The sequence below is a fragment of the Corvus moneduloides genome, chromosome 13 (assembly GCF_009650955.1).
Source record: "Corvus moneduloides isolate bCorMon1 chromosome 13, bCorMon1.pri, whole genome shotgun sequence".
Taxonomy (NCBI): Eukaryota; Metazoa; Chordata; class Aves; order Passeriformes; family Corvidae; genus Corvus; species Corvus moneduloides.
This window is the reverse complement of record NC_045488.1, coordinates 19,079,651-19,103,332: the sequence shown is the minus strand read 5'-3', so window position 1 is coordinate 19,103,332 and position 23,682 is coordinate 19,079,651. Positions and strand designations below refer to the sequence as shown.

Here is a 23,682-nt window from a genome sequence, read left to right as displayed (position 1 = left end):
GGCTGGAAGGGAATTCTGGGAAAAGGGAGGGGATGCTCCCGGGAAACCCCAAAGCACGGGAAAGGCCCTTGGTGACCTCCAACTCATCCCGACATTCCAGAGGGAGGGAATGGGGTCCTTGGGATCCTGCAGGGAGCAGGTCTGGTCACTCCCAAGGAGATCCCGGGATGATCCGGGATGATCCCGCAGCTCCGTGTGGGACGGGCTGAGAATTCCCAAGGGAATCTTGGGATGTTTGGGATGGAAGGAGCCACCCAGGAGCCTGCTGATTCCAGCCCAAAAAGTCGGGAATTCCAGGATTTAAGGGTAGGAAGAGGTGATCCCACACCTCCTTGTTCCCATCCCGTTGGGGTTTTAGCCCCGGAATTCCCTGTTCCCATTCCCACCCTTCCCAAAATTGCGGGTTTGGGGCTTTCCCGAACCGTGGGAATGCGAAGGGAGCGGTTTTCCCATCAAAAAGTTGGATCAAGGATTGGATCCTGGCATCCCCAAAATCTCCGCTGGGTGAGGTCATCCCAAACATCCCCCGGATTCAAGGCTGGGATGATCCCAAATCCTGCCGGAAGTGGGAATATCCAAGGGAAAAGGCACATCCCGGGTGTAGGAATGAGATATCCATTTATTATCCTTCCGAGGGAGGTTTTCCATGGATCCCAGCCCTGGAAAACCGTGGGATAGCCACAAAACCGGGAATGGGAGAGGACGGGAGCAGAGCAGGAGCGGCTGGGATTTGATCCTTCTAAAAATTGGGGAAAAAAACCAAAAAATCCCATCCCGGGAGTTGATCCGGAGCCCAAACAGAGCCAGGATTGGGAAGGAAAAGTTGGGAATTTTCTCTGTGGGGAGAGCACGTGGAGCTCCAGGGCTGGCTGAGGATCCCACCACATTCCTCTCCCTCTCCCAATTCCCCAGGAATTGCCCCGTGCTGGAAAAGTGACTCCCAAAAAATTGCCGGGATGCCGGGAGGGTTTTCCTCGGCTCTACTCCATCCATGCCGGGCTCGGAGCCGTCACCTCCGAACCTCGGCAGCGACTCGACGTGAATTTAGGGATAAACCCCCGGAGAGAATCCAGAGGTTGGGAAAAGGGATGGGAAGCGCCCGAAATTCCTGCCGGGGGCAGATGGGGTTGGGACGGGGATGGGATGGGATGGGGATGGAATTCCCGGGAATTCAGGGCTTGGGGACGCCGAGCTGGGCGCCGTTGGCGGAGGCGTCGGCCAGCGCGGTTTTCCGGGAAGAGGTCAGCGAGGGGTTGCGCAGGAGGGTGTAGGCCAGGCACCAGCGGGTCCGGATGCGCCGGATCCGAGCTTTTCCCGGAGCCAGGTGCTTGTGATGCAGCAGGTGGAGACCTGGAAGGAGATGGGAGCAACGGGAAAAGGATTCCGTGAGCCAAAGTGGATCCTGGAGGGAAAGGGAGGTGGCACCCAGGGAATGGGGTGGGATGTTGGGAAGGGATTCCTGGAATGGCCAGAGAGGCTGCGGTTGCTCCTGGAGGTGTCCAAGGAAAGGTTGGATTGGGCTTGGAGGAGCCTGGGATGGGGGGAGGTGTCCTCAGGATGGGCTTGAAGGTTCCTTCTAAGATGTTGGGATGGTTCCAAAGCATTCCGGGAGTGCCGGATTCCAGCCCCAGTCGCACCCCACTGGAGCCGCCAGGATTCCAGCACATCCTGAGGAGCCGCATCCTACCCTGGCATGGGATCAGCGCCATGGATGATGGAGGGATGGATGGATGGAGGGAGGGAGGGATGGAGGGAGGGATGGATGGAGGGAGGGAGGGATGGATGGATGGAGGGAGGGATGGATGGATGGATGGATGGATGGAGGGATGGATGGAGGGATGGAGGGATGGATGGAGGGATGGAGGGATGGATGGATGGATGGATGGATGGATGGATGGATGGAGGGATGGATGGATGGATGGATGGACGGATGGAGGGATGGATGGATGGATGGAGGGATGGATGGATGGATGGATGGAGGGATGGATGGAGGGATGGATGGAGGGATGGATGGATGGATGGATGGATGGATGGAGGGAGGGATGGATGGATGGATGGAGGGATGGAGGGATGGAGGGAGGGATGGATGGATGGATGGATGGAGGGAGGGATGGATGGATGGATGGATGGATGGAGGGATGGATGGATGGATGGAGGGATGGATGGATAGAGGGATGGAGGGATGGATGGATGGAGGGATGGAGGGAGGGATGGAGGGATGGAGGGATGGAGGGATGGATGGATGGATGGATGGATGGATGGAGGGAGGGATGGATGGAGGGATGGATGGATGGTTGGATGGAGGGAGGGATGGATGGAGGGATGGATGGATGGTTGGATGGATGGCTGCATCCCTGCATCCATGGACATACAGAGGTGTCTCCACCCCAACCACAGGTGCCACCAAGACGTCACCAGAAGGTCCCTTCTCCCCGAGCCCCCCGGTGTCCCAGCTCCCACCTTCCTCCAGGCGGGTGTCCCGGGGCAGTGCCGGCAGCTCCGGCCGCTGGAGCAGCAGGAAGCAGAAGGCTTTCATCAGCGGGTGGCCCTGGCTCACCTCCACCTTCAGGAAGTGGCAGTAGCTGTGGTACCCTGCGGGGACACCGCTCACTCAGCGGGAACACCATTCCCTGAGGTCCCCTGAGGTCCCCTGAGGTCCTCTGAGGTCCCCCGAGGTCCCTTTAGCCCAGGACATGAAACCCCAGGTGAAACCCCAAAGGTGACCCCACATTTTTTGGATGAAGAAAGCAGGACCCAGCAGGAATCGGGAGAAGCCACCGGCTCCCCTTGGCGCCCTTGGGATGGGCGCCCCGCATGGAGCGCCCATCCCAACCCCTCCATGGTGGCACCAGCACCCCTCTGGTGGCACAGCGACCTCCGGGTGCCCCACCTGGGTCAAAGGTCTCCACGCCACGCTGCAGCAGGCTGATGTCCAGCCGGCAGAAGTGGACGGCGTTGTAGAGGCCGGAGATGACCACGCGCCACACACCGGCCAGGACCCCCAGCAGGACGTTGGTGGGGAAGAGCAGGAAGGTGACGATGTACAGGGCGCGCCTGCGAGGAGCACCAAAAACGCCGTGGGATGGCCAAACTCCAGCCAAACCAAACCTTCCGTGGCCACCTCAGGCGTCTCCACCCCGCGGGGAGAAGCAAAGGCCCGCCCGGGCTCCTGGAGAAGCGTCAGGAGCTGCTTTTCTCCTTGGAGATTGAGGAACTGGCCAAAATATGGGGTGGGGGATGTTGGGGTGGAGGCCAGAGGCCCCAGGAGAGCCTGGGGGGTGGGACAGCCTGGTCTTGGGTGGTGACACCGCGTGGGAGTGAGGGACGGCAGCTGCTGGTGGCCTGGGATGGACACCAGCCCCAGGAGAGCCTCTGCGCCATGCCAGGGGGTGGGACATCCTGGTCTTGGGTGGTGACACCATGTCGGAGTGAGGAACCTCTGCTGGTGGCCTGGGATGGACACCGACCCCAGGAGAACCTCGCTGCCACACCCAGTGGACACTTGGACGCCTCTGTCACACTGGTCTCAGGTGGTGACACCATCTGTGATTGAGGGACACCTGCTGGTGGCCTGGGATGAACACCGGCCCCAGGAGAACCTCGCTGCCACTCCCGGTGGACACTTGGACGCCTCTGTCACCCCAATCTTGGGTGATGACACCATCTCGGAGTGAGGAACCTCTGCTGGTGGTCTGGGATGAACACCGGCCCCAGGAGAACCTCGCTGCCACTCCCGGTGGACACTTGGACGCCTCTGTCACCCCATCTTGGGTGGTGACACCATCTGTGATTGAGGAACCTCTGCTGGTGGTCTGGGATGAACACCGGCCCCAGGAGAACCTCGCTGCCACACCCAGTGGACACTTGGACACCTCTGTCACCCTGGTCTCTTGTGGTGACACCATCTCAGAGTGAGGAACCTCTGCTGGTGGAGCAGGATCACCCTGGCCGGTGTCACCTGACCGAAATCCAGGCCAAAACATCTGGAGAAACCTCTGTGGGAGCCTGGAATTGTCCCCCAACCCCAGAGCGGGGACAGGAGGGGACCACGGCGGCGTCCCCGTACCTGTTGGTGAGCTCCTTCCGCAGGGAATGCTGCTCCAGGAACTGGGAATGGGCCAGCAGGTGCTGCACGAGGATGGCCACCAGCAGGGCCAGCCAGAAGGGCCTGGGCGGGAGGGAAGAGCCGGATGGACACCGGGAACGTCCCGAGGCACCGGGAAGGTCCCGAAACACCGGGAAGGTCCCAAAACATCGGGAAGGTCCCGAAACACTGGGAAGGTCCCGAAACACCAGGAAGGTCCCAAAACACCGGGAAGGTCCTGAAACACTGGGAAGGTCCCAAAGCACCGGGAAGGTCCTGAAACACTGGGAAGGTCCCAAAATACCGGGAATGTCCCAAACACCGGGAATGTCCCGAAACACTGGGAAGGTCCCGAAACACCGGGAAGGTCCCAAAGCATCAGGAAGGTCCCAAAACACCGGGAATGTCCCAAAACACTGAGAGCACCCCAAGGCACCAGGAAGGTCCCAAAACACCGGGAATGCCCCAAAACACTGGGAATGCCCCGAGGCACCGGGAAGGTCCCAAAACACCGGGAACACCCCAAAACACCAGGAATGTCCCAAAACACCGCCCTGGGCAGCAGAAACCTCCGTGGGTGCTGGAAAAACCCCAAAGGGAGCATCCCAAATCCCTCCAGGGCCATGGACACCAGGAACACCCCAAAGCACCGGGAACGCCCCGAAACAACGGGAATGTCCCAAAACACCGGGAAGGTCCCAAAGCACCGGGAATGCCCCAAAACACCAGGAATGTCCCAAGGCACTGGCAATGTCCCAAAACAGCGGGAACATCCCAAAACACCAGGAATGTCCCAAAATACAGGAACGTCCCCGAACACCAGGAACGTCCCAAAACACCGGGAAGGTCCCAAAGCACCGGGAACATCCCAAAATACAGGAACGTCCCAAAACACCGAGAACATCCCAAAGCACCGGGAATGCCCCAAAACAGCGGGAACATCCCAAAATACCGGGAACGTCCCAAAGCACCGGGAGCGCCCCAAAACACCAGGAAGGTCCCAAAGCACCGGGAAGGTCCCAAAACACCGGGAATGCCGCAAAACACCGGGAATGCCCCAAAACACCGGGAAGGTCCCAAAACACCGGGAACACCCCAAAACACCAGGAATGCCCCAAAACACCGCCCTGGGCAGCAGAAACCTCCGTGGGTGCTGGAAAAACCCCAAAGGGAGCATCCCAAATCCCTCCAGGGCCATGGACACCGGGAACGCCCCAAAGCACCGGGAAGGTCCCGAAACAACGGGAATGTCCCAAAACACCGGGAAGGTCCCAAAGCACCGGGAACGTCCCAAAACACCGGGAACATCCCAAAGCACCGGGAATGCCCCAAAACACCGGGAACATCCCAAAATACCGGGAACATCCCAGAACACCGGGAACATCCCAAAATACAGGAATGTCCCAAAACACCGGGAATGCCCCAAAACACCAGGAATGCCCCAAAACACCGGGAAGGTCCCAAAACAGCGGGAACATCCCAAAACACCGGGAATGTCCCAAAACACTGGGAACGCCCCAAAACACCACCCTGGACAGCAGAAACCTCCGGCAGCGCTGGAAAAACCCCAAAAGGAGCATCCCAAACCCCCTTCCTTTGGGATTTCCAGCCTTTCCCGAGGGCTCACCACATGTTCCGCAGGATCCCGAAGAGCGGGGATCCGGTGCCGGCCTGGAGCGGGATCACCACCAGGAAGGCGAAGGTCGCGGAGCAGAGGAAGAAAATCACCTGCTGGATCAGGAGACCTGGAAGGGGCACACGGAGCGGGAATCCGGCATGGAAAACCGGCTCTTTTCCCGGATTTATTCCAATTTTTCCCTTTTTTCCCCATTTTTCCCATTTTTTCCCATATTTTCCCGATTTTTCCCAATTTTTCCCAATTTTGCCAAATATTTTGTTTTCCCAATTGTCATGTTTTCTCCATTTTTTCCAATTTTTCCCCAATTTTCCCCGATTTTCCCAGATTTTCCTTTTTTTAAATTTTTCCCCATATTTTCCCAATTTTTTCTAATTTTTCCCATTCTTTTCCCATTTTCCCCATTTTTTTGGTGTTTTTCCGAATTTTCCCCTTTTTCCCAATTTTTCCAGTTTTTCCTGAATTTTTCCTGAATTTCTCCCAATTTTTCCCATTTTTTTTCCAATTTTCCCAATTTTTTCCAATTTTTCCCAATTTTTCCAAGTTTCCCAATTTTTCCAAATTTTTCCCAAATCGTTTCTGTTTTTCCCAATTCTTCAGATTTTTCCAGTTTTTCCTATTTTTTCCAATTTTCCCCATTTGTCTTTATTTTCCTATTTTTTCCAATTTTTCCAGTTTTTTCCCAATTTTTCCTGAGTTTTCCCAATTTTCCCCATTTTTTCCCAATTGCTCCCAATTTTTCCCAATTTTTTTCCAATTTTCCCAATTTTTCCCAATTTTTCCCAATTTTATCGATTTTCCCCAATTCTTCAGATTTTTCCAGATTTTCCTCTTTTTTCCAATTTTCCCAATTGTTCCCAATTTTCCCAATTTTTTTCCAATTTTCCCAATTTTTTCCAATTTTCCCCAATTTTTCCAAGTTTCCCAATTTTTCCAAATTTTTCCTGATTCTTTTCTGGTTTTCCAATTCTTTCCAAATTTCCCCTTTTTTACCAATTTTTTCCCAATTTTCCTCTTTTTTCCCAATTATTCCCACTTGTTCCCAATTCTCCCAATTTTTCCCAATTTTCCCAAATTTTTTTGTGTTTTTCCAATCTTTCCAAATTTTCCCCTTTTTTCCCAATTTTTTCCAAATTCTCCCAAATTTTCCCGAATATTCCAATTTTTCCAATTTTCCCAGGTTTTTTTAAATTTTTTCCCAAATTTTTCCAAATTTTCCCCTTTTTTCCAATTTCCCCAGTTTCCCCCAATTTTCCCATTTTTTTCCATTTTTTCCATTTTCCCCAATTTCTCCCAAGTTTCCCAATTTTTTCCATTTCTTTCCAGTTTTCCCCCATTTTTCCAGATTTCCCAATTTCCCCAATTCCCCCTTTCCCCCCAGTTTTCCCACTTTTTCATGTCCTTTCCATTCTTTCCCTATTCCCAACCGTTTATCCTTCCCAATAAACACCAGATTGCTTTTGAGGAAATGGGGACAAAACCCCTCCTGAAAACGGGGCAAAACCCAGGGAATGGCCGCTTCATCCCAAAAAAAAATCGGGATTCATCCCGAATTCCCTTACCCAGGCAGGCGAAGGCCGCCTGGAAGCTGGCGAAGCTCATCCAGCAGACGACGGCGCTCCGGGAAGGCCGCAGGGAGCGGGGCTCGGAAAACACATCCAGCACGGAGCCCTGGTACAGCGCCCGCAGGTTGGATCTGGGAAGAGATTCCGGCTGCATCCCAGCCCGGGAATGGGGAGGAGGGGGTTGGGAATGGGGATGTTGGGAATGGGGATGGGATGTTGGGAATGGGGATGTTGGGAATGGGGATGGGGATGTCGGGAATGGGGATGTTGGGAATGGGATGGGGATGTCGGGAATGGGAACGGGGATGTTGGGAATGGGGACGGGGCCATTGGGAACGGGGAAGGGGATGTTGGGAATGGGGATGGGGACATCAGGAATGGGGATGTTGGGAATGGGAATGTCGGGAATGGGGATGGGGATGCTGGGAATGGGGATGGGGATGATGGGAATGGGGATGTTGGGAATGGGCACGGGGATGTCAGGAGTGGGCACAGGGCCATTGGGAACGGGGACGGGGATGTTGGGAATGGGACATTGAGAATGGGGAGAGGGAACACTGGGAATGGGGATGGGGACATCAGGAATGGGGATGTTGGGAATGGGGATGGGGATGATGGGAATGGGGATGTTGGGAATGGGGATGGGGATGTCAGGAATGGGGACGGGGATGTCGGGAATGGGGATCGGATGTTGGGAATGGGGATGTTGGGAATGGGAATGGGGATGTCGGGAATGGGGATGTTGGGAATGGGAATGTCGGGAATGGGGATGGGGATGTTGGGAATGGGGATGGGGATGATGGGAATGGGGACGGGGATGTCGGGAATGGGGATCGGATGTTGGGAATGGGGATGTTGGGAATGGGAATGGGGATGTCGGGAATGGGGATGTTGGGAATGGGAACAGGGACGTTGGGAATGCGGACAGGGACGTTGGGAATGCGGACAGGGATGTCGGGAATGGGGATGGGATGTCGGGAATGGGAACAGGGACGTTGGGAATGGGGACGGGGATGTCGGGAATGGGAACAGGGATGTCGGGAATGGGGACGGGGATGTCGGGAACGGGGATGGGATTTCGGGAATGGGGATGGGATTTCGGGAACGGGGAGCGGGCCCGCGGCCCCACCTGTGCGCCGCCAGCGTCCGCAGCAGCCCGGCGCAGGTCAGCAGGCAGCCGAGCGCCAGCGAGCAGATGTAGCAGACTGCGGGGAAAACCGGGAAGAGCCAAAAAAACCTCCTGGATCCGGGTCGGGATGGGCCCCGGGAATGGGGTTTTTATGGGAATTGTGCCTCGGGGATGAGGGATGGGCGCCGTGCCTCAGTTTCCCCAGTTTGGGCTCCCAGGTGGGAAGGGGAGGGGTGGTGGGAAGGGATCGCAGGGCTTGGGAAAAATCCCTGGAGAGAGCCGGGATGGGGCTCTCGGGAAAGGGGGAGCTGGGGGAGGGATGGAGATGGGAGGGGGAAAAAATGGGATGAGAGAGGTTTGGGAGTCCGAAAAAGGCGCAGAAATCCTCCCTGGAGTTGGTGGCGTCCCGAGGAAGGATGGGGGGCATCCCTGCTATCCCTTTATCCCTGGAATTCCCTGATCCCTGCTATCCCTTTATCCCTGGAATTCCCTGATTCCTGATATTCCTTTATTCCTGGAATTCCCTGATCCCTGCTATCCCTTTATCCCTGGAATTCCCTGCTATCCCTTTATCCCTGGAATTCCTCCATCCCTGCTATCCCTTTATCCCTGGAATTCCCTCATTCCTGATATTCCTTTATTCCTGGAATTCCCTGATCCCTGCTATCCCTTAATCCCTGGAATTCCCAAATCCTTGCTAAATTCCCTTTATTCCGGGAATTCCCTCATCCCCACTATCCCTTCATCCCCGATATTCCCTGATCCCTGATATCCCTTTATCCCTGCTATTCCTTTATCCCTGCTATCCCTTTATCCCTGGAATTCCCAAATCCTTGCTATCTCTTTATTCCTGGAATTCCCTGATCCCTGATATTCCTTTATTCCTGGAATTCCCTGATCCCTGCTATCCCTTTATCCCTGGAATTCCTCCATCCCTGCTATCCCTTTATCCCTGGAATTCCCTGATCCCCGCTATCCCTTCATCCCCGATATTCCCTGATATCCCTTTATCCCTATTCCTCTATCCCTGCTATTCCTTCATCCCTGCTATCCCTGAATCCCTGGAATTCTCGCATCCCTGCTATCCCTTTATCCCTGCTATTCCCTGATCCCTGCTATCCCTTTATCCCTATTCCTCTATCCCTGCTATTCCCTGATCCCTGCTATCCCTTTATTCCTGGAATTCCCTGATCCCTGCTATCCCTTAATCCCTGCTATTCCCTCATCCCTGCTATCCCTTAATCCCTGCTATTCCCTCATCCCTGCTACCCTTTTATCCCTAAAATTCCCCCATCCCAGCTATTCCCCCATCCCAGCTATCCCTTCATCCCTAGCCCTTTATCCCTCCTATCCCTTCCCCCCAGCTCTTCCCCCCCCCCCCCCCCCCCCCCCCCCCCATCCAAGGATTTCCACTCTCCAGGGATCCGGGGGGCCCATCTGTTCCATTCCAGCAGATTTCCATCTGCTGCCTCTTCCCAACGGCTTTTCCCGACGCCTCTTCCCGCCTTGGCACGCGCCAGCCTGGCACAGCCCCATCCCGGCGCCTGCCAGCCGCTCCCGAAATCCCCCTGGAATCCACCCCATCCCTGACCACCCTCCGTGCTCGGAATCCTCCTGGAAACCCCCCACCCTCTCCTCCCCAAATCCCCCTCTGGAATCGGGATCCGACCGGGAACGCACCTTCCAGCGACCACAGGTAGTGGCGGACGGTGCGGAGCTCCTTTTCCATGTCCCCCGGCACGGCCGGATTGTCCGAGGGCACCAATCCGAACTGGACCAGCAGCACCACGATGTCCTTGGTCATTCCCGCCCGGATAATCTGGATGGTGGGGACGAAGGCCACCAGCAGCAGCAGGGCCACCTGCCAGGGAGCGGCCGAGCCGCGTGAGCTCCGGGCCACGGATCCCACGGGATTGAGGGATTTAGGGCTTGGCCGAGCTCCCCGGAGCGCGTAATTCCGTAAGGAATGTTAATGCCGTTCCCGGTGATCCCGAGGGGACGCGGCCGGGAGTGTCGCCAGTGTCACCTGGTAGATGGCGATGACGGCCATGGCGAGGGACACCACGAGTTTCAGCGGGATCCGGAATCCTGGAGGGAAAAGCGGGAGAGGAGCCGGGATTTGGGATGGTGGGGGAAGAGCGGAGCAGGCTGAGGGCTCACCCAGGAATGGGAGCTCTGGAATGGGATTTCCGTGGGGAATTCCTGTCAGGATGGAGAGCTGTGAGTGGATGGATGGCTCATTCCTGCTTTTCCATGGAATCTTGGGTGACAACAGCCGGGTGCCACCTCTCCGGGACACTCCCTGCCCCCTCCATGGATGGGAAGAGCCAGGAATGGCTCCACATTCCCGGGATTTAACCCCCTCAGGGCAGGATTTATTCCCTTATCCAACCCCCCCCCCCCCAGTTGCTCCCATCCTTCCCTGGCCAAGCTTTCCTAGGAAAACTCCCTGGAAGTGTCCCAGGACGTGACTTGGAGCACCCTGGGATAGCGGGAATGGCTGATCCATAAATCCCTCCCAACCCCAGCTGTTCCCTGATTCCCCGATCCCGCTGGGATCCCATCCCGCATCCCACCTTCCTCGGGAGCGTAGATGTAGGAGCGCAGGTAGGAGCGGATCCGGGACTGGAGGCTCTCCTCGATCGGCGCCGAGCTGCGGGAGGTGGGAGAGGGTGACGATCCTGGCCTTTGGGAATGGGATGAGCCAGGAATGGGATGAGCCGGGAATGGGATGAGCCGGGAATGGGATGTGCCGGGAATGGGATGTGTCAGGAATGGGATGTTCCATCCTTACCTCCCCTTCCGGCCCCGCTTGGACAGCACAGCCTTGAGGTACTTCCTGTAATACCTGCTCCCCGGAATCTTGAGGGAATCAGGGATAAATCCATGGATTTTGGAGGGGGGCAGAGCGTCCCTGTCCCCGCTCGGCCGCCCCTCATCCCTGGCGTCTCCCAACGGGAGCTTCCCGGCTCTCGTTGGGATGAGGAACGTGCGATGTCGGGGTGGGAAAGTGGGAAGAATCCGGCCTTGGTCCCAAATCCGCCTGGGATCCTCCTTCCCGCCTGCCGGCTCCCGGCCTGGGGTCACCTCAGGCCACGCCCGGCCGGCCTTTCCCGGCTTCTCCTCCTCTCTTCCCAACAAAGCCCCGGCACCGCTCCACGTGCCGGGGATTATCCGGGAAAACGAGGAGTGGTTGATGCCGAAAGCCTCTTGTGTAAGGAGCTTATTCCAGAGGCGGATTTCCCCATCCCAAACCCAGTCCTGGGATAGCGACGGAGAACCCCCAGCGGCAGGGCCAAAGGAATGTGTGGAGCTCCTGATCCCGATTCTGGTCCTGATCCCGATCCCGAACCTGGTCCTGATCCCAATCCTGATCCCGATCCCGATCCCAATCCCGAACCTGGTCCTGACCCCAATCCTGATCCCGATCCCGGTCCCGATCCCGATCCCGGTCCCAATTCCGATCCTGATCCCAATCCCAATTCTGGTCCTGATCCCGATCCCGGTCCCAATCCCAATCTTGGTCCCAATCCCGATCCTGGTCCAAATCCTGATACTGGTCCCAATCCCAATCCTGATCCCAGTCCTGATTGCAATTATGATCCCTATCCCAATCCCAATCCTGATCCTGATCCCAATCCAGATCCAGATCCCAATCCAGATCCCAGTCCTGATCCCAATTACGATCTCTAGCCCAATCCTGATTCTGATCCCCGTCCAGATCCCCATCCTGATCCCAGTCACAATCCCAATCCCGATCTCAGTTCTGGTCCCAGTCCTGATCCCTGTCCTGGTCACAATCCAAATCCTGATCTCAATCCCAGTCCTGATCCTGATCCCAATCCCGGTCCCAATCCCGATCCCTATCCTGGTCACAGTCCAAATCCTGATCCTAATTCCAGTCCTGATCCCGGTCCCAATCCCGATCCCTATCTTGGTCACAATTTCAATCCTGATCCCAATCCCGGTCCCAATCCCGATCCCTATCCTGGTCACAGTCCAAATCCTGATCCCAATTCCAGTCCTGATCCCGGTCCCAATCCCGATCCCTATCTTGGTCACAATTTCAATCCTGATCCTAATCCCGATCCCGATCCCAATCCTGCTCCCGATCCCAATTCCCACTCCATCCCCGTCCCCCTCCTGCTGCTGATGTGGGCCCCGATCCCGCTGGGAGCGTGCCCAGGTCCCGGCGTGTCCGTACCTCCTGCTCCGGGCCGTTCCCGCGGAGGCTGCGGCCGAGCAGGGCCGGGTACCAGAGGCTGAGCAGGAGCAGCGACAGCAGGGTGGGGACGTGGGACAGCAGCGAGTAGAGCCGGTGGATCTGGGGGGACACGGGGTCACTGCCACCGGCCGGGGGACACGGGGTCACTGCCACCGGCTGGGGGCACAGGGTCACTGCCACCGGCCGGGGGACACGGGGTCACTGCCACCGGCTGGGGGCACAGGGTCACTGCCACCGGCTGGGGGCACAGGGTCACTGCCACCGGCCGGGGGACACGGGGTCACTGCCACCGGCTGGGGGCACAGGGTCACTGCCACCGGCCGGGGGACACGGAGGGACACGGGGTCACTGCCACCGGCCGGGGGACATGGGGTCACTACCACCAGCTGGAGGCACAGAGGGACACGGGCTCACTGCCACCAGCCCAGGGGACACGGAGTCACTGTCACCACCCCGGGGGACACAGGGTCAATGCCACCACCTCAGCGGACACAGGGTCATTGCCACCACCCCAGCCAGGAGACACCTCTGGCAGGTGACAAGGGAGCCACGACACCCCAGGGCCACTCCAGGGAGGTGACACCACCTCAGGGCCACCTCCAGGATGGGCTGAGGACACCTCAGGGCCACCCGAGGAGGTGACAACACCTCAGGGCCACCCCAGGAGGTGACAACACCTCAGGGCCACCTCCAGGAAGCTGTGACATCTCAGGGCCACCTCCAGGAGGTGACACCACCTCAGGGCCACCTCCAGGAGGTGACACCACCTCAGGGCGATCCCAGAAGGTGACACCACCTCAGGGCCACCTCAGGACCACTCAGAGAAGCCACCTTCCTTCCCTGCGGGCCACCTCGCTGTCCCTCACCCACCCTCGGGGCCGCTCACCTTGGGCGACTGGGGACACTCGACCTTCTGCCACACGTGCACCAGGCAGTGTCCCCAGGCCAGCAGGGACCCGGCCAGGTAGCCCAGGCGGTGGCGGCTGGTGGCGCAGGCGAGCAGGGGGAAGTAGAAGGCCGGATAATAGAGCAGCGCCAGGATCTTCCAGTACTCTGGGAAAACGGGAAGAAGGGCGGGATGAGCTCGGGGCGGCACGCGGCCGTGGCCCCGAGGGTGCCACCGTGGGGCCGGTGGTGGCCTCACCGCGGGCGCCGTGGGACGAGGGCGACGCGAGGGGCAGCGGCTCCTTGTCCAGCACCAGCTGGCACAGGGACGAGAAGAGGATGCTGAAGACGGCCACGGCCGGCCCGCGGGAGCTCTCCTCTTCCAGGAAATTGGCCGGGCTGGAATGGTGGCGGCGAAGGATGAATTGCTGGGAATTCCGAGCCCCTTTTTTCCCCAGGGATGGGGAGGAGGTACCTGAGCAATCCCGGGACGCCGTTGCAGCAGCTGCGGTGGAGACGGCGGCGCTTCACCAGGAAGGACAAGGCCAGGATGACGGCCAGCTGGGAAAGGGAGGGGAAAATCCATGGAGAAGGGGTGCTGGGAGCGGTGGGAGTGGTGGGAATTCCAATGGAGACACCAATTCCATGGAAAAGGGGTCCTGGGAGTGGTGGGAATCCCATGGAGACACCAATTCCATGGAAAAGGGGTGCTGAGAGCGGTGGGAGTGGTGGGAATTCCAGTGGAGGCACCAATTCCATGGAAAAGGGGTCCTGGGAGTGGTGGGAATCCCATGGAGGCCCCCATTCCATGGAAAAGGGGTCCTGGGAGTGGTGGGAATCCCATGGAAACGCCAATTCCATGGAAAAGGGGTCCTGGAATGGATGGGAACTCCATGGAGACACCAATTCCATGGAAAAGGGGTTCTGGAATGGTGGGAACTCTATGGAGGCACCAATTCCATGGAAAAGGAGTCCTGGGAATGATGGGAATGCCCATGGCGGCACCAATTCCATGGAAAAGGGGTCCTGGGATGGATGGGAATGGTGGGAACTCCATGGAGGCCCAAATTCCATGGAAAAGGGGTCCTGGGAGTGGTGGGAATCCCATGGAGGCCCAAATTTCATGGAAAAGGCGTCCTGGGATGGATGGGAATGGTGGGAATTCCAATGGAGACACCAATTCCATGGAAAAGGGGTCCTGGGATGGATGGGAATGGTGGGAATTCCAATGGAGACACCAATTCCATGGAAAAGGGGTCCTGGGATGGATGGGAATGGTGGGAACTCCATGGAGACGCCAATTCCATGGAAAAGGGGTTCTGGGATGGATGGGAATGGTGGGAATTCCATGGAGGCCCAAATTTCATGGAAAAGGGTCCTGGGAGTGGTGGGAGTGGTGGGAATTCCATGGAGACACCAATTCCATGGAAAAGGGGTCCTGGGATGGGTGGGAATGGTGGGAACTCCATGGAGACACCAATTCCATGGAAAAGGGGTCCTGGGAGTGGTGGGAATGGTGGGAATTCCGATGGAGACACAAATTCCATGGAAAAGGGATCAATAAATCCATGGAAAAGAGCTCCAGGATGTGCCGGGAGCGATTTGGGAGGAATTTTGGATTTATCCCTGAAAACTCAGGATTTTTGGGGGGGGGGATGGTCCAAAAGTTGGGATGGGAGAGGGGAATTTTGGGTTGGATACTCACGGAAATGGGAGCCATGCAGGTGTGGTACATCCGGGGGGAAACAGTGGGGTGGCACTCCGGGATAACTCCGGGAAAAAGGCTGGAAAAGGGGGGAAATCTCATATTTGGGTGGGTTTGAGGTGGAAAAGGATGGGGAAAATGGTGGGAAATGGGGAAAATCCTGAATTTGGGTGGGTTTGAGGTGAAAAAGGATGGGAAAAATGGTGGAAAATGGTGGGAAATGGGGAAAATCCCGAATTTGGGATGGTTTGAGGTGAAAAAGGATGGGAAAAATGGTGGAAAATGGTGGGAAATGGGGAAAATCCCGAATTTGGGATGGTTTGAGGTGAAAAATGATGGAAAATGGGGGAAATCCCATATTTGGGATGGTTTGAGGTGAAAAGGGTGGGAAAAACGGTGGGAAATGGGGAAAATCCCGAATTTGGGTGGGTTTGAGGTGAAAAGGGTGGGAAAAATGGTGGAAAATGGTGGGAAATGGGGAAAATCCCGAATTTGGGATGGTTTGAGGTGAAAAATGATGGGAAATGGGGAAAATCCCGAATTTGGGTGCGTTTGAGGTGAAAAAGGATGGAAAATGGGGGAAATCCCATATTTGGGATGGTTTGAGGTGAAAAGGGTGGGAAAAATGGTGGGAAATGGGGAAAATCCCAAATTTGGGTGGGTTTGAGGTGAAAAAGGGTGGGAAAATGGTGGAAAATGGGGAAATCCCGTATTTGGGATGGTTTGAGGTGGAAAGGGATGGGGAAATGAGGGAAAATGGGGAAAATCCTGAATTTGGGTGGGTTTGAGGTGAAAAGGGTGGGAAAAATGGGGAAAATGATGGGAAATGGGGAAAATCCCGAATTTGGGATGGTTTGAGGTGAAAAATGATGGAAAATGGGGGAAATCCCATATTTGGGATGGTTTGAGGTGAAAAGGGTGGGAAAAACGGTGGGAAATGGGGAAAATCCCGAATTTGGGTGGGTTTGAGGTGAAAAGGGTGGGAAAAATGGTGGAAAATGATGGGAAATGGGGAAAATCCCGAATTTGGGTGCGTTTGAGGTGAAAAAGGATGGAAAATGGGGGAAATCCCATATTTGGGATGGTTTGAGGTGAAAAGGGTGGGAAAAATGGTGGGAAATGGGGAAAATCCCAAATTTGGGTGGGTTTGAGGTGAAAAAGGGTGGGAAAATGATGGAAAATGGGGAAATCCCGTATTTGGGATGGTTTGAGGTGGAAAAGGGTGGGGAAAATGGTGGAAAATGGTGGGAAATGGGGAAAATCCCATATTTAGGTGGGTTTGAGGTGGAAAGGGATGGGAAAAATGATGGAAAATTGAGGGAAAATGGGGAAAATCCCATATTTGGGATGTTTTAAGCCGGAAAAGGATGGGGAAAATAGTAGATCCCATAAATCACATGGAATCCTTGGGAATTCTTTGGGCAGTTGATCCCAAAAGCTGTGGGGTCCCACGGGGATGGGGATGGCCAAGGAGATCCCAAAGTTTCTTCGGGGAAGGTTTGGGATGAGGAGAATTCCCTTGGGATGGGATCATCTCCCGCTTCTCTTTAGGATTGTCGGGGGTGGGAGCGGATTTTCCCAACGGGAATTCCACGGATTGGATATTTTGGGAATTGGGGAAAAAGGGAGGGGGATCTGTGGGGATTCCCGCTGCCGGATCCATCTCGGCCCCGAAAAAACTCCGGATTGCCAGAGGGGCCAAAAACCGGGAATAAATCAGGGAATGACGGGGACGTTGGTCCGTGGGAAGAGGAACGGAGCCGGGACAGGGGGACCCTTGGCGACACCTGGGGACATTTGGGGTCACTTGGGGAGATTTGGGGTCACTCGGGGTCTCTTGGGGTCATTCAGGGACACTCGGGGACAGTCAGGGACATTTGGGGACTCTCGGGGGTCCTTGGGGACACTCGGGGTCACTCGGGAATACTCAGGGACCCTTGGGGACACTCGGGGGACACTTGGGGACACTCGGCGACATTTGGGGGTCACTTGGGGACCCTTGGGGACGTTTGGGGACCTTCAGGGACCCTTGGGGGCACTGGGGGACATTTTGGGACATTCAGGGACACTGGGGGACCCTTGGGGGTACTGGGGGACATTTGGGGACATTCAGGGACACTGGGGGACCCTTGGGGGCACTGGGGACATTTGGGGACCCTTGGGGACACTCGGAGACACTCAGGGGACATTTGAGGACCCTCGAGGACCCTCAGGGTCATTCGGGGACACTCAGAGACACTCGAGGACCCTTGGGGACATTCGGGGACACTCGGGAACACTCGGGGACACCCGGGGACATTCGGGGTCACCCGGGAACACTCGGGGACACTCGGGAACACTCGGGGTCCCTCGGGGTCACCCGGGAACACTCGGGGTCCCTCGGGGTTACTCCGAGACACTCGGGAGTCACTCGGGAACACTCGGGGACACTCGGGGACACTCGGGGTTTCTCAGAGACATTCGGGGTCCCTCGGGGTCACCCGGGAACACTCGGGGACACTCGGGAACACTCGGGGTCCCTCGGGGTCACCCGGGAACACTCGGGGACACTCGGGGTTACTCCGAGACACTCGGGGGTCACTCGGGAACACTCGGGGACACTCGGGGACACTCGGGGTTTCTCAGAGACATTCGGGGTCACTCGGGGTCGCTCGGGGGACACTCGGGGACACTCGGGAACATTCGGGGGCACTCGGGAACACTCGGGGTCACTCACTCGTCGCTGGGCGCGGCGGACTCCGTGGATTCGTAGATGTACCAGTCGGATCCCAGGTCCTCATCCAGGAAAATTCCCGGATCCAAGGGGAAATCCCGAATCCCGGCGGAGCCGTTGGACGCCATGGCCGCCCCCTCCTCCTCCTCCTCCTCCTCTTCCTCCTCCTTCGCTCCCTGGAAAAGTGGGAGAGACTCGTGGGATCTGGGAAAAGCGGGATGGAGGCGCCGATCCCGCAGGTTTGGATCCCAAAATCCCAAGCGGGACTCGCGCTTTTATGGGAGCCGGAGGAGGGACGAGGCCGAGCCCCCCCCCCCCCGCCCCCCCCCCGCCCTTCCCAATCCCGAGGGATGATCCCGCTGATCCCGGCCGCTCCCAGCCTTTGTTTGGGTTTTCCAGGAGCTCTTAGGGCTGGAAAAGCAGCGCAAAGGTCAGGGATTGCCCCATCCCAAGGATTTGGGGACGGGCTGGAGCCGCGCTGTCCCCAAAGTGCCACCAGCGCCCGTCCCCGCGCGGATCCAAGGGAAGGACGGTTTGTCCCGGCGCTCCCGATCCCGAGAATCCCGGGATGAGTTTGGAAGCGGGATAACCCCCACCCCAAAAATAACCTCAACCTGTCCCCACATGCCACCAGCGGGACTTGGGGGCACCCCGCGAGCCCCAGGGACACTCCGGGACTTGGGGACACCCCGGGACTTGGGGACACCCCGGGAACGGCTCGGGGACACCCCGGACTTGGGGACACCCCGGCACTTGGGGACACCTCGGGACTTGGGGACACCCCGGCACTTGGGGACACCCCGGACTTGGGGACACCCCGGGACTTGGGGACACCCCGGACTTGGGGACACCCCGGACTTGGGGACACCCCGGCACTTGGGGACACCCCGGGAATGGCTCGGGGACACCCCGGGACTTGGGGACACCCCCGGACTTGGGGACACTCCAGGAACGGCCCCAGGGACACCCCCGGACTTGGGGACACCTCGGGAACACCTCGGGGACACCCCGGGAGCAGCCCCAGGGACACCTCGGGACTTGGGGACACCCTCGGAACGTCTCGGGGACACCCCCGGGGTCACCCGGACAGGGACAGGAGCAGGGAGCGGGACGCGATTAATTCCCGGTTTTTTCAGGTACAGGGAAGGGTTAATTCCCGGTTTTTTCAGGCTCAGGGAAAGGTAAATTCCCGGTTTTTTCAGGCTCAGGGAAGGGTTAATTCCCGATTTTTCAGGTACAGGGAAGGGTTAATTCCCGGTTTTTTCAGGCACGAAGAAAGGTAAATTCCCGGTTTTTTCAGGCTCAGGGAAGGGTTAATTCCCGATTTTTCAGGCACAGGGAAGGGTTAATTCCCGGTTTTTTCAGGCACAAGGAAAGGTAAATTCCCGGTTTCTTCAGGCTCAGGGAAGGGTTAATTCCCGGTTTTTTCAGGCAAAGGGAAGGGTTAATTCCCGATTTTTCAGGTACAGGGAAGGGTTAATTCCCGGTTTCTTCAGGCTCAGGGAAGGGTTAATTCCCGATTTTTCAGGTACAGGGAAGGGTTAATTCCCGGTTTTTTCAGGCTCAGGGAAAGGTAAATTCCCGGTTTCTTCAGGCTCAGGGAAGGGTTAATTCCCGGTTTTTTCAGGCTCAGGGAAAGGTAAATTCCCGGTTTTTTCAGGCTCAGGGAAGGGTTAATTCCCGATTTTTCAGGTACAGGGAAGGGTTAATTCCCGGTTTTTTCAGGCACGAAGAAAGGTAAATTCCCGGTTTTTTCAGGCTCAGGGAAGGGTTAATTCCCGATTTTTCAGGCACAGGGAAGGGTTAATTCCCGGTTTTTTCAGGCACAAGGAAAGGTAAATTCCCGGTTTCTTCAGGCTCAGGGAAGGGTTAATTCCCGGTTTCTTCAGGCTCAGGGAAGGGTTAATTCCCGATTTTTCAGGCACAGGGAAGGGTTAATTCCCGGTTTTTTCAGGCACAGCGAAAGGTAAATTCCCGGTTTTTTGAGGCCAAATTCCCAGCGGGATCAGCAGCTGCCCCCACCCAGCCCCGCTCCCAGCGCACATCCCGGTTTTTCCCTGGAATCCGATCCCTTTGCTCCTCTCCGTGACCTCTCCCCAAACAAGGCCGGCCTTTGATGGGCTCCCAGAGCTCCTTCCCATCCCTCGTTCCCGCTCTCCCGGGAATCCCAGCGCTCGGAATCCAACCGGGAAGGGGAGAGAGGGGGATCCAGGAGGGAATTCCCAGCTCCCAGCCCGGCCTAAAGTTCGGCCTAAAGTCCGGCTTGTGAGAAAACCGACCAAGATCCCATTCCATGATTGTGCGGGGATTATCCAGGTCGGGGTAGGGGGGATAATCCAGATCTCCCTAAATTCCATTCCCATTCCCGATCCCGGCAAATCCAGGCGCTTCCCAAAATGTGGATTTAGGACCCGACCCCCCCTCCGGCATCACCCCAACTCAGCGATCCGGCCCCAAAAAGGATCCCACCTGATCCAACCCCAAATTCCCTGCGGAGCCCCCATTCCCAAAACCCCGGGAGATCCATGGAGTTTCTCCAGCTCTTCCCGACCCCATTCCCGATTCTCACCCCCTCCCACCCCAAATTCCCTGCGGAGCCCCCATTCCCAAAACCCCAGGAGATCTGGGAAGCTGCTCCCACTCTTCCCATTCCCCGTTCCCACCTGATCCAACCCCAAATTCCCCCCGGAGCCCCCATTCCCAAACTCCCGGAGATCCATGGATCTGTTCCCGCTCTTCCTGACCCCATTCCCGGTTCCCATCTGATCCAATCCCAAATTCCCCCCAGAGCCCCCATTCCCAGAACTCTGAGAGATCCATGGAGCTGCTCCCACTCTTCCCAGTCCCGTTCCCAGTTCCCATTTGATCCAATCCCAAATTCCCCTCGGAGCCCCCATTCCCACAAATCCGGGAGATCCATGGAGCTGCTCCCTCTCTTCCCAACCCCATTCCCGGTTCCCATCTGATCCAATCCCAAATTCCCCCCAGAGCCCCCATTCCCAGAACTCTGAGAGATCCATGGAGCTGCTCCCACTCTTCCCAGTCCCGTTCCCAGTTCCCATTTGATCCAATCCCAAATTCCCCTCGGAGCCCCCATTCCCACAAATCCGGGAGATCCATGGAGCTGCTCCCTCTCTTCCCAACCCCATTCCCGGTTCCCATCTGATCCAATCCCAAATTCCCCCCAGAGCCCCCATTCCCAGAACTCTGAGAGATCCATGGAGCTGCTCCCACTCTTCCCAGTCCCGTTCCCAGTTCCCATCTGATCCAATCCCAAATTCCTCTCGGAGCCCCCATTCCCACAAATCCGGGAGATCCATGGAGCTGCTCCCTCTCTTCCCAACCCCATTCCCGGTTCCCATCTGATCCAATCCCAAATTCCCTCCGGCGCCCACATTCCCAAACTCCCGGAGATCCATGGAGCTGTTCCAGCTCTTCCCGATCCCATTCCCAGTGCCCCCATTCCCAAAACCCCAGGAGATCTGGGAAGCTGCTCCCACCCTTCCCAATCCCCATTCCCAGTTCCCAACTGATCCAATCCCAAATTCCCCCCGGCTCCCCCCATTCCCAAAACTCACGGAGATCCATGGATCTGTTCCCGCTCTTCCCAGCCCCATTCCCAAATTCCCCCATTCCCAGAACTCCTGGAGATCCATGGATCTGTTCCCGCTCTTCCCGACCCCATTCCCAGTTCTCACCTGATCCAATCCCAATTTCCCCCCCGGAGTCCCCATTCCCAAAACCCCAGGAGATCCATGGAGCTGTTCCCGCTCTTCCCGATCCCATTCCCAGTGCCCCCATTCCCAAAACCCCAGGAGATCTGGGAAGCTGCTCCCACCCTTCCCAGTCCCCATTCCCAGTTCCCAACTGATCCAATCCCAAATTCCCCCCGGAGCCCCCATTCCCAAAACCCCAGGAGATCCATGGAGCTGCTCCCACTTTTCCCATTCCCCGTTCCCACCTGATCCAATCCCAAATTCCCCCTGCACCCCCATTCCCAGCGCTCCCAAAACCTGATCCCGGGGTGCCGCATCCCCCAAGGACAGGGAACCCGGGGATTAAACTCCTCCCGGGGGGTGAGGGGGCAGAATTTGGGGATTTTGGGGGATTTTTGGGAATTTTTGGAGATTTCTGGGATTCCCCGCACCCCCAGGGCAGGATCGGATTCCAGCAGGAGCCGCATTCCCGACCTGGAGCGCTCCCGGCCCAGGCGGGAGGAGGAGGAGGAACAACAACAACAACACCACCGGGAAAGGGGTGGGAAAAGAGGGAAAGATCCCAAATTCAAGTTACCTCCTTCCTTCTTCCCGCTTTTCCTGCTTCCAGCCGCTCTTCCCCTCCCTGGAGCGCGCCCGGAGCTGAGCGGGGCTTTGCTAAGCTCGGTCTAAAGTCCGGAGCTTGGGGAGGCTCCGGCGGCTCCGGGAACTTTATCCCGGCATGGCCGCGAGGGAGCCTTGGGAATTAAAGCCGGGGGATTTGGGGATTTGGGAATTAAGCGCGAGCCGCCAACCCCGTGCGGGGTTTGGGGGGGGGGAGTGGGGGAGGAGGCGGCTCTGAGCTTTTCCTGGGAATTTGGGAGCTCCTGGGATGGAGGGGGAAGGGCAGGGATTGGGATGGGAACTTCCCCAATTCCTGCCGGGATGAGCTCAGGGAAAACCGAGCCCCATCCTGTCCCCAAATCCCCGAATCCCGAGGTGTTCTTGGGAATTTGGGAACAAACATCCCTGGGATGGACGAGGGAAGCTCAGGGAGAGCCGAGCCCGATCATTCCCACAGATCCCGAGGTTTTCTTGGGAATTTGGGAATAAACCCCCCTGGGATGGACGAGGGAAGCTCAGGGAAAGCCGAGCCCGATCCTTCCCACCGATCCCGAGGTTTTAGTGGGATTTCTTGGGAATTTGGGAACAAACCCCCCTGGGATGGACTGGGAGAGCAGGGATTGGGATGGGAACATCCCCAATTCCTGCCGGGATGAGCTCAGGGAAAACCGAGCCCCATCCTGTCCCCAAATCCCCGAATCCCGAGGTTTTAGTGGGATTTCTTGGGAACTTGGGAACAAACATCCCTGGGATGGACGAGGGAAGCTCAGGGAGAGCCGAGCCCGATCCTTCCCACAGATTCCGAGGTTTTCTTGGAGTTTTCCCTCTCCCAGCACAAGAATTTGGGAATAAACACCCCCGGGAACACCAAAACCCGGGATGAGGCACAAGGGATCCCACACGCTCCCAGAACAGCGGGAAAAGGGATGGAAAAGGGTTTGGGATGCAAAAAAGGGCGGGAGCAGCTCTCAACCGCATCCCGTCGCCATCCCGCCGGACACGCAAATCCAGGGAAAGCCTGGAAAAACCTCGGGAAGCGGGGACAAATCCGCACGTGACGGCGAGCGAAGCCCAGGAAAACTCATCCGGCTGGAAAATTCCGCTTAATTTTTAGCCCGGCCCTCGTGACCTCCGGGATTGTTGGGATTGTTTCGCTTTTCCCGCTTCCCTGGGATGGTTTTTTTTTAAAGGGAAAACGCCGCTGGAGGATCCCAAAGGATCCCGAAGGATCCCGAAGGAGCTTCCTGGGAATGCTGAGCATGTGGGAATGGCCTGTGGAGAGAAAAAGGCTGGAATTGGGAATCACCAGGGGAGGGGGATTTCCCTAATCCTAAAATATCCCGGGGAAATCCATCGTGATTCCCGCAGGGATCATCCCAGGGCTGCCCAACCCCCTCCAGGCTTTCCGAACAGCCTGGAAA

The 23,682-nt window shown here is 57.1% G+C and overlaps 1 protein-coding gene across 1 annotated transcript; it reads right to left on the bottom strand.

Annotated features, from left to right (window-relative positions):
* Positions 1 to 599: 599 nt before the first annotated feature.
* On the bottom strand, positions 600 to 22,378 carry STRA6 (signaling receptor and transporter of retinol STRA6). The gene is made up of 18 exons (XM_032123007.1): positions 22,236 to 22,378; positions 17,946 to 18,118; positions 15,230 to 15,308; positions 14,000 to 14,085; positions 13,784 to 13,923; positions 13,526 to 13,692; positions 12,619 to 12,738; positions 11,209 to 11,276; positions 10,991 to 11,067; positions 10,441 to 10,502; positions 10,095 to 10,275; positions 8,415 to 8,490; positions 7,283 to 7,416; positions 5,712 to 5,829; positions 4,067 to 4,168; positions 2,891 to 3,054; positions 2,461 to 2,592; positions 600 to 1,350 (listed from the first exon to the last, which is right to left on the bottom strand). Exons 2-18 carry the CDS (start codon positions 18,068 to 18,070, stop codon positions 1,172 to 1,174), a joined length of 2,010 nt encoding a protein of 669 aa, XP_031978898.1. The 5' UTR covers positions 18,071 to 18,118; positions 22,236 to 22,378; the 3' UTR covers positions 600 to 1,171.
* Positions 22,379 to 23,682: the final 1,304 nt, after the last annotated feature.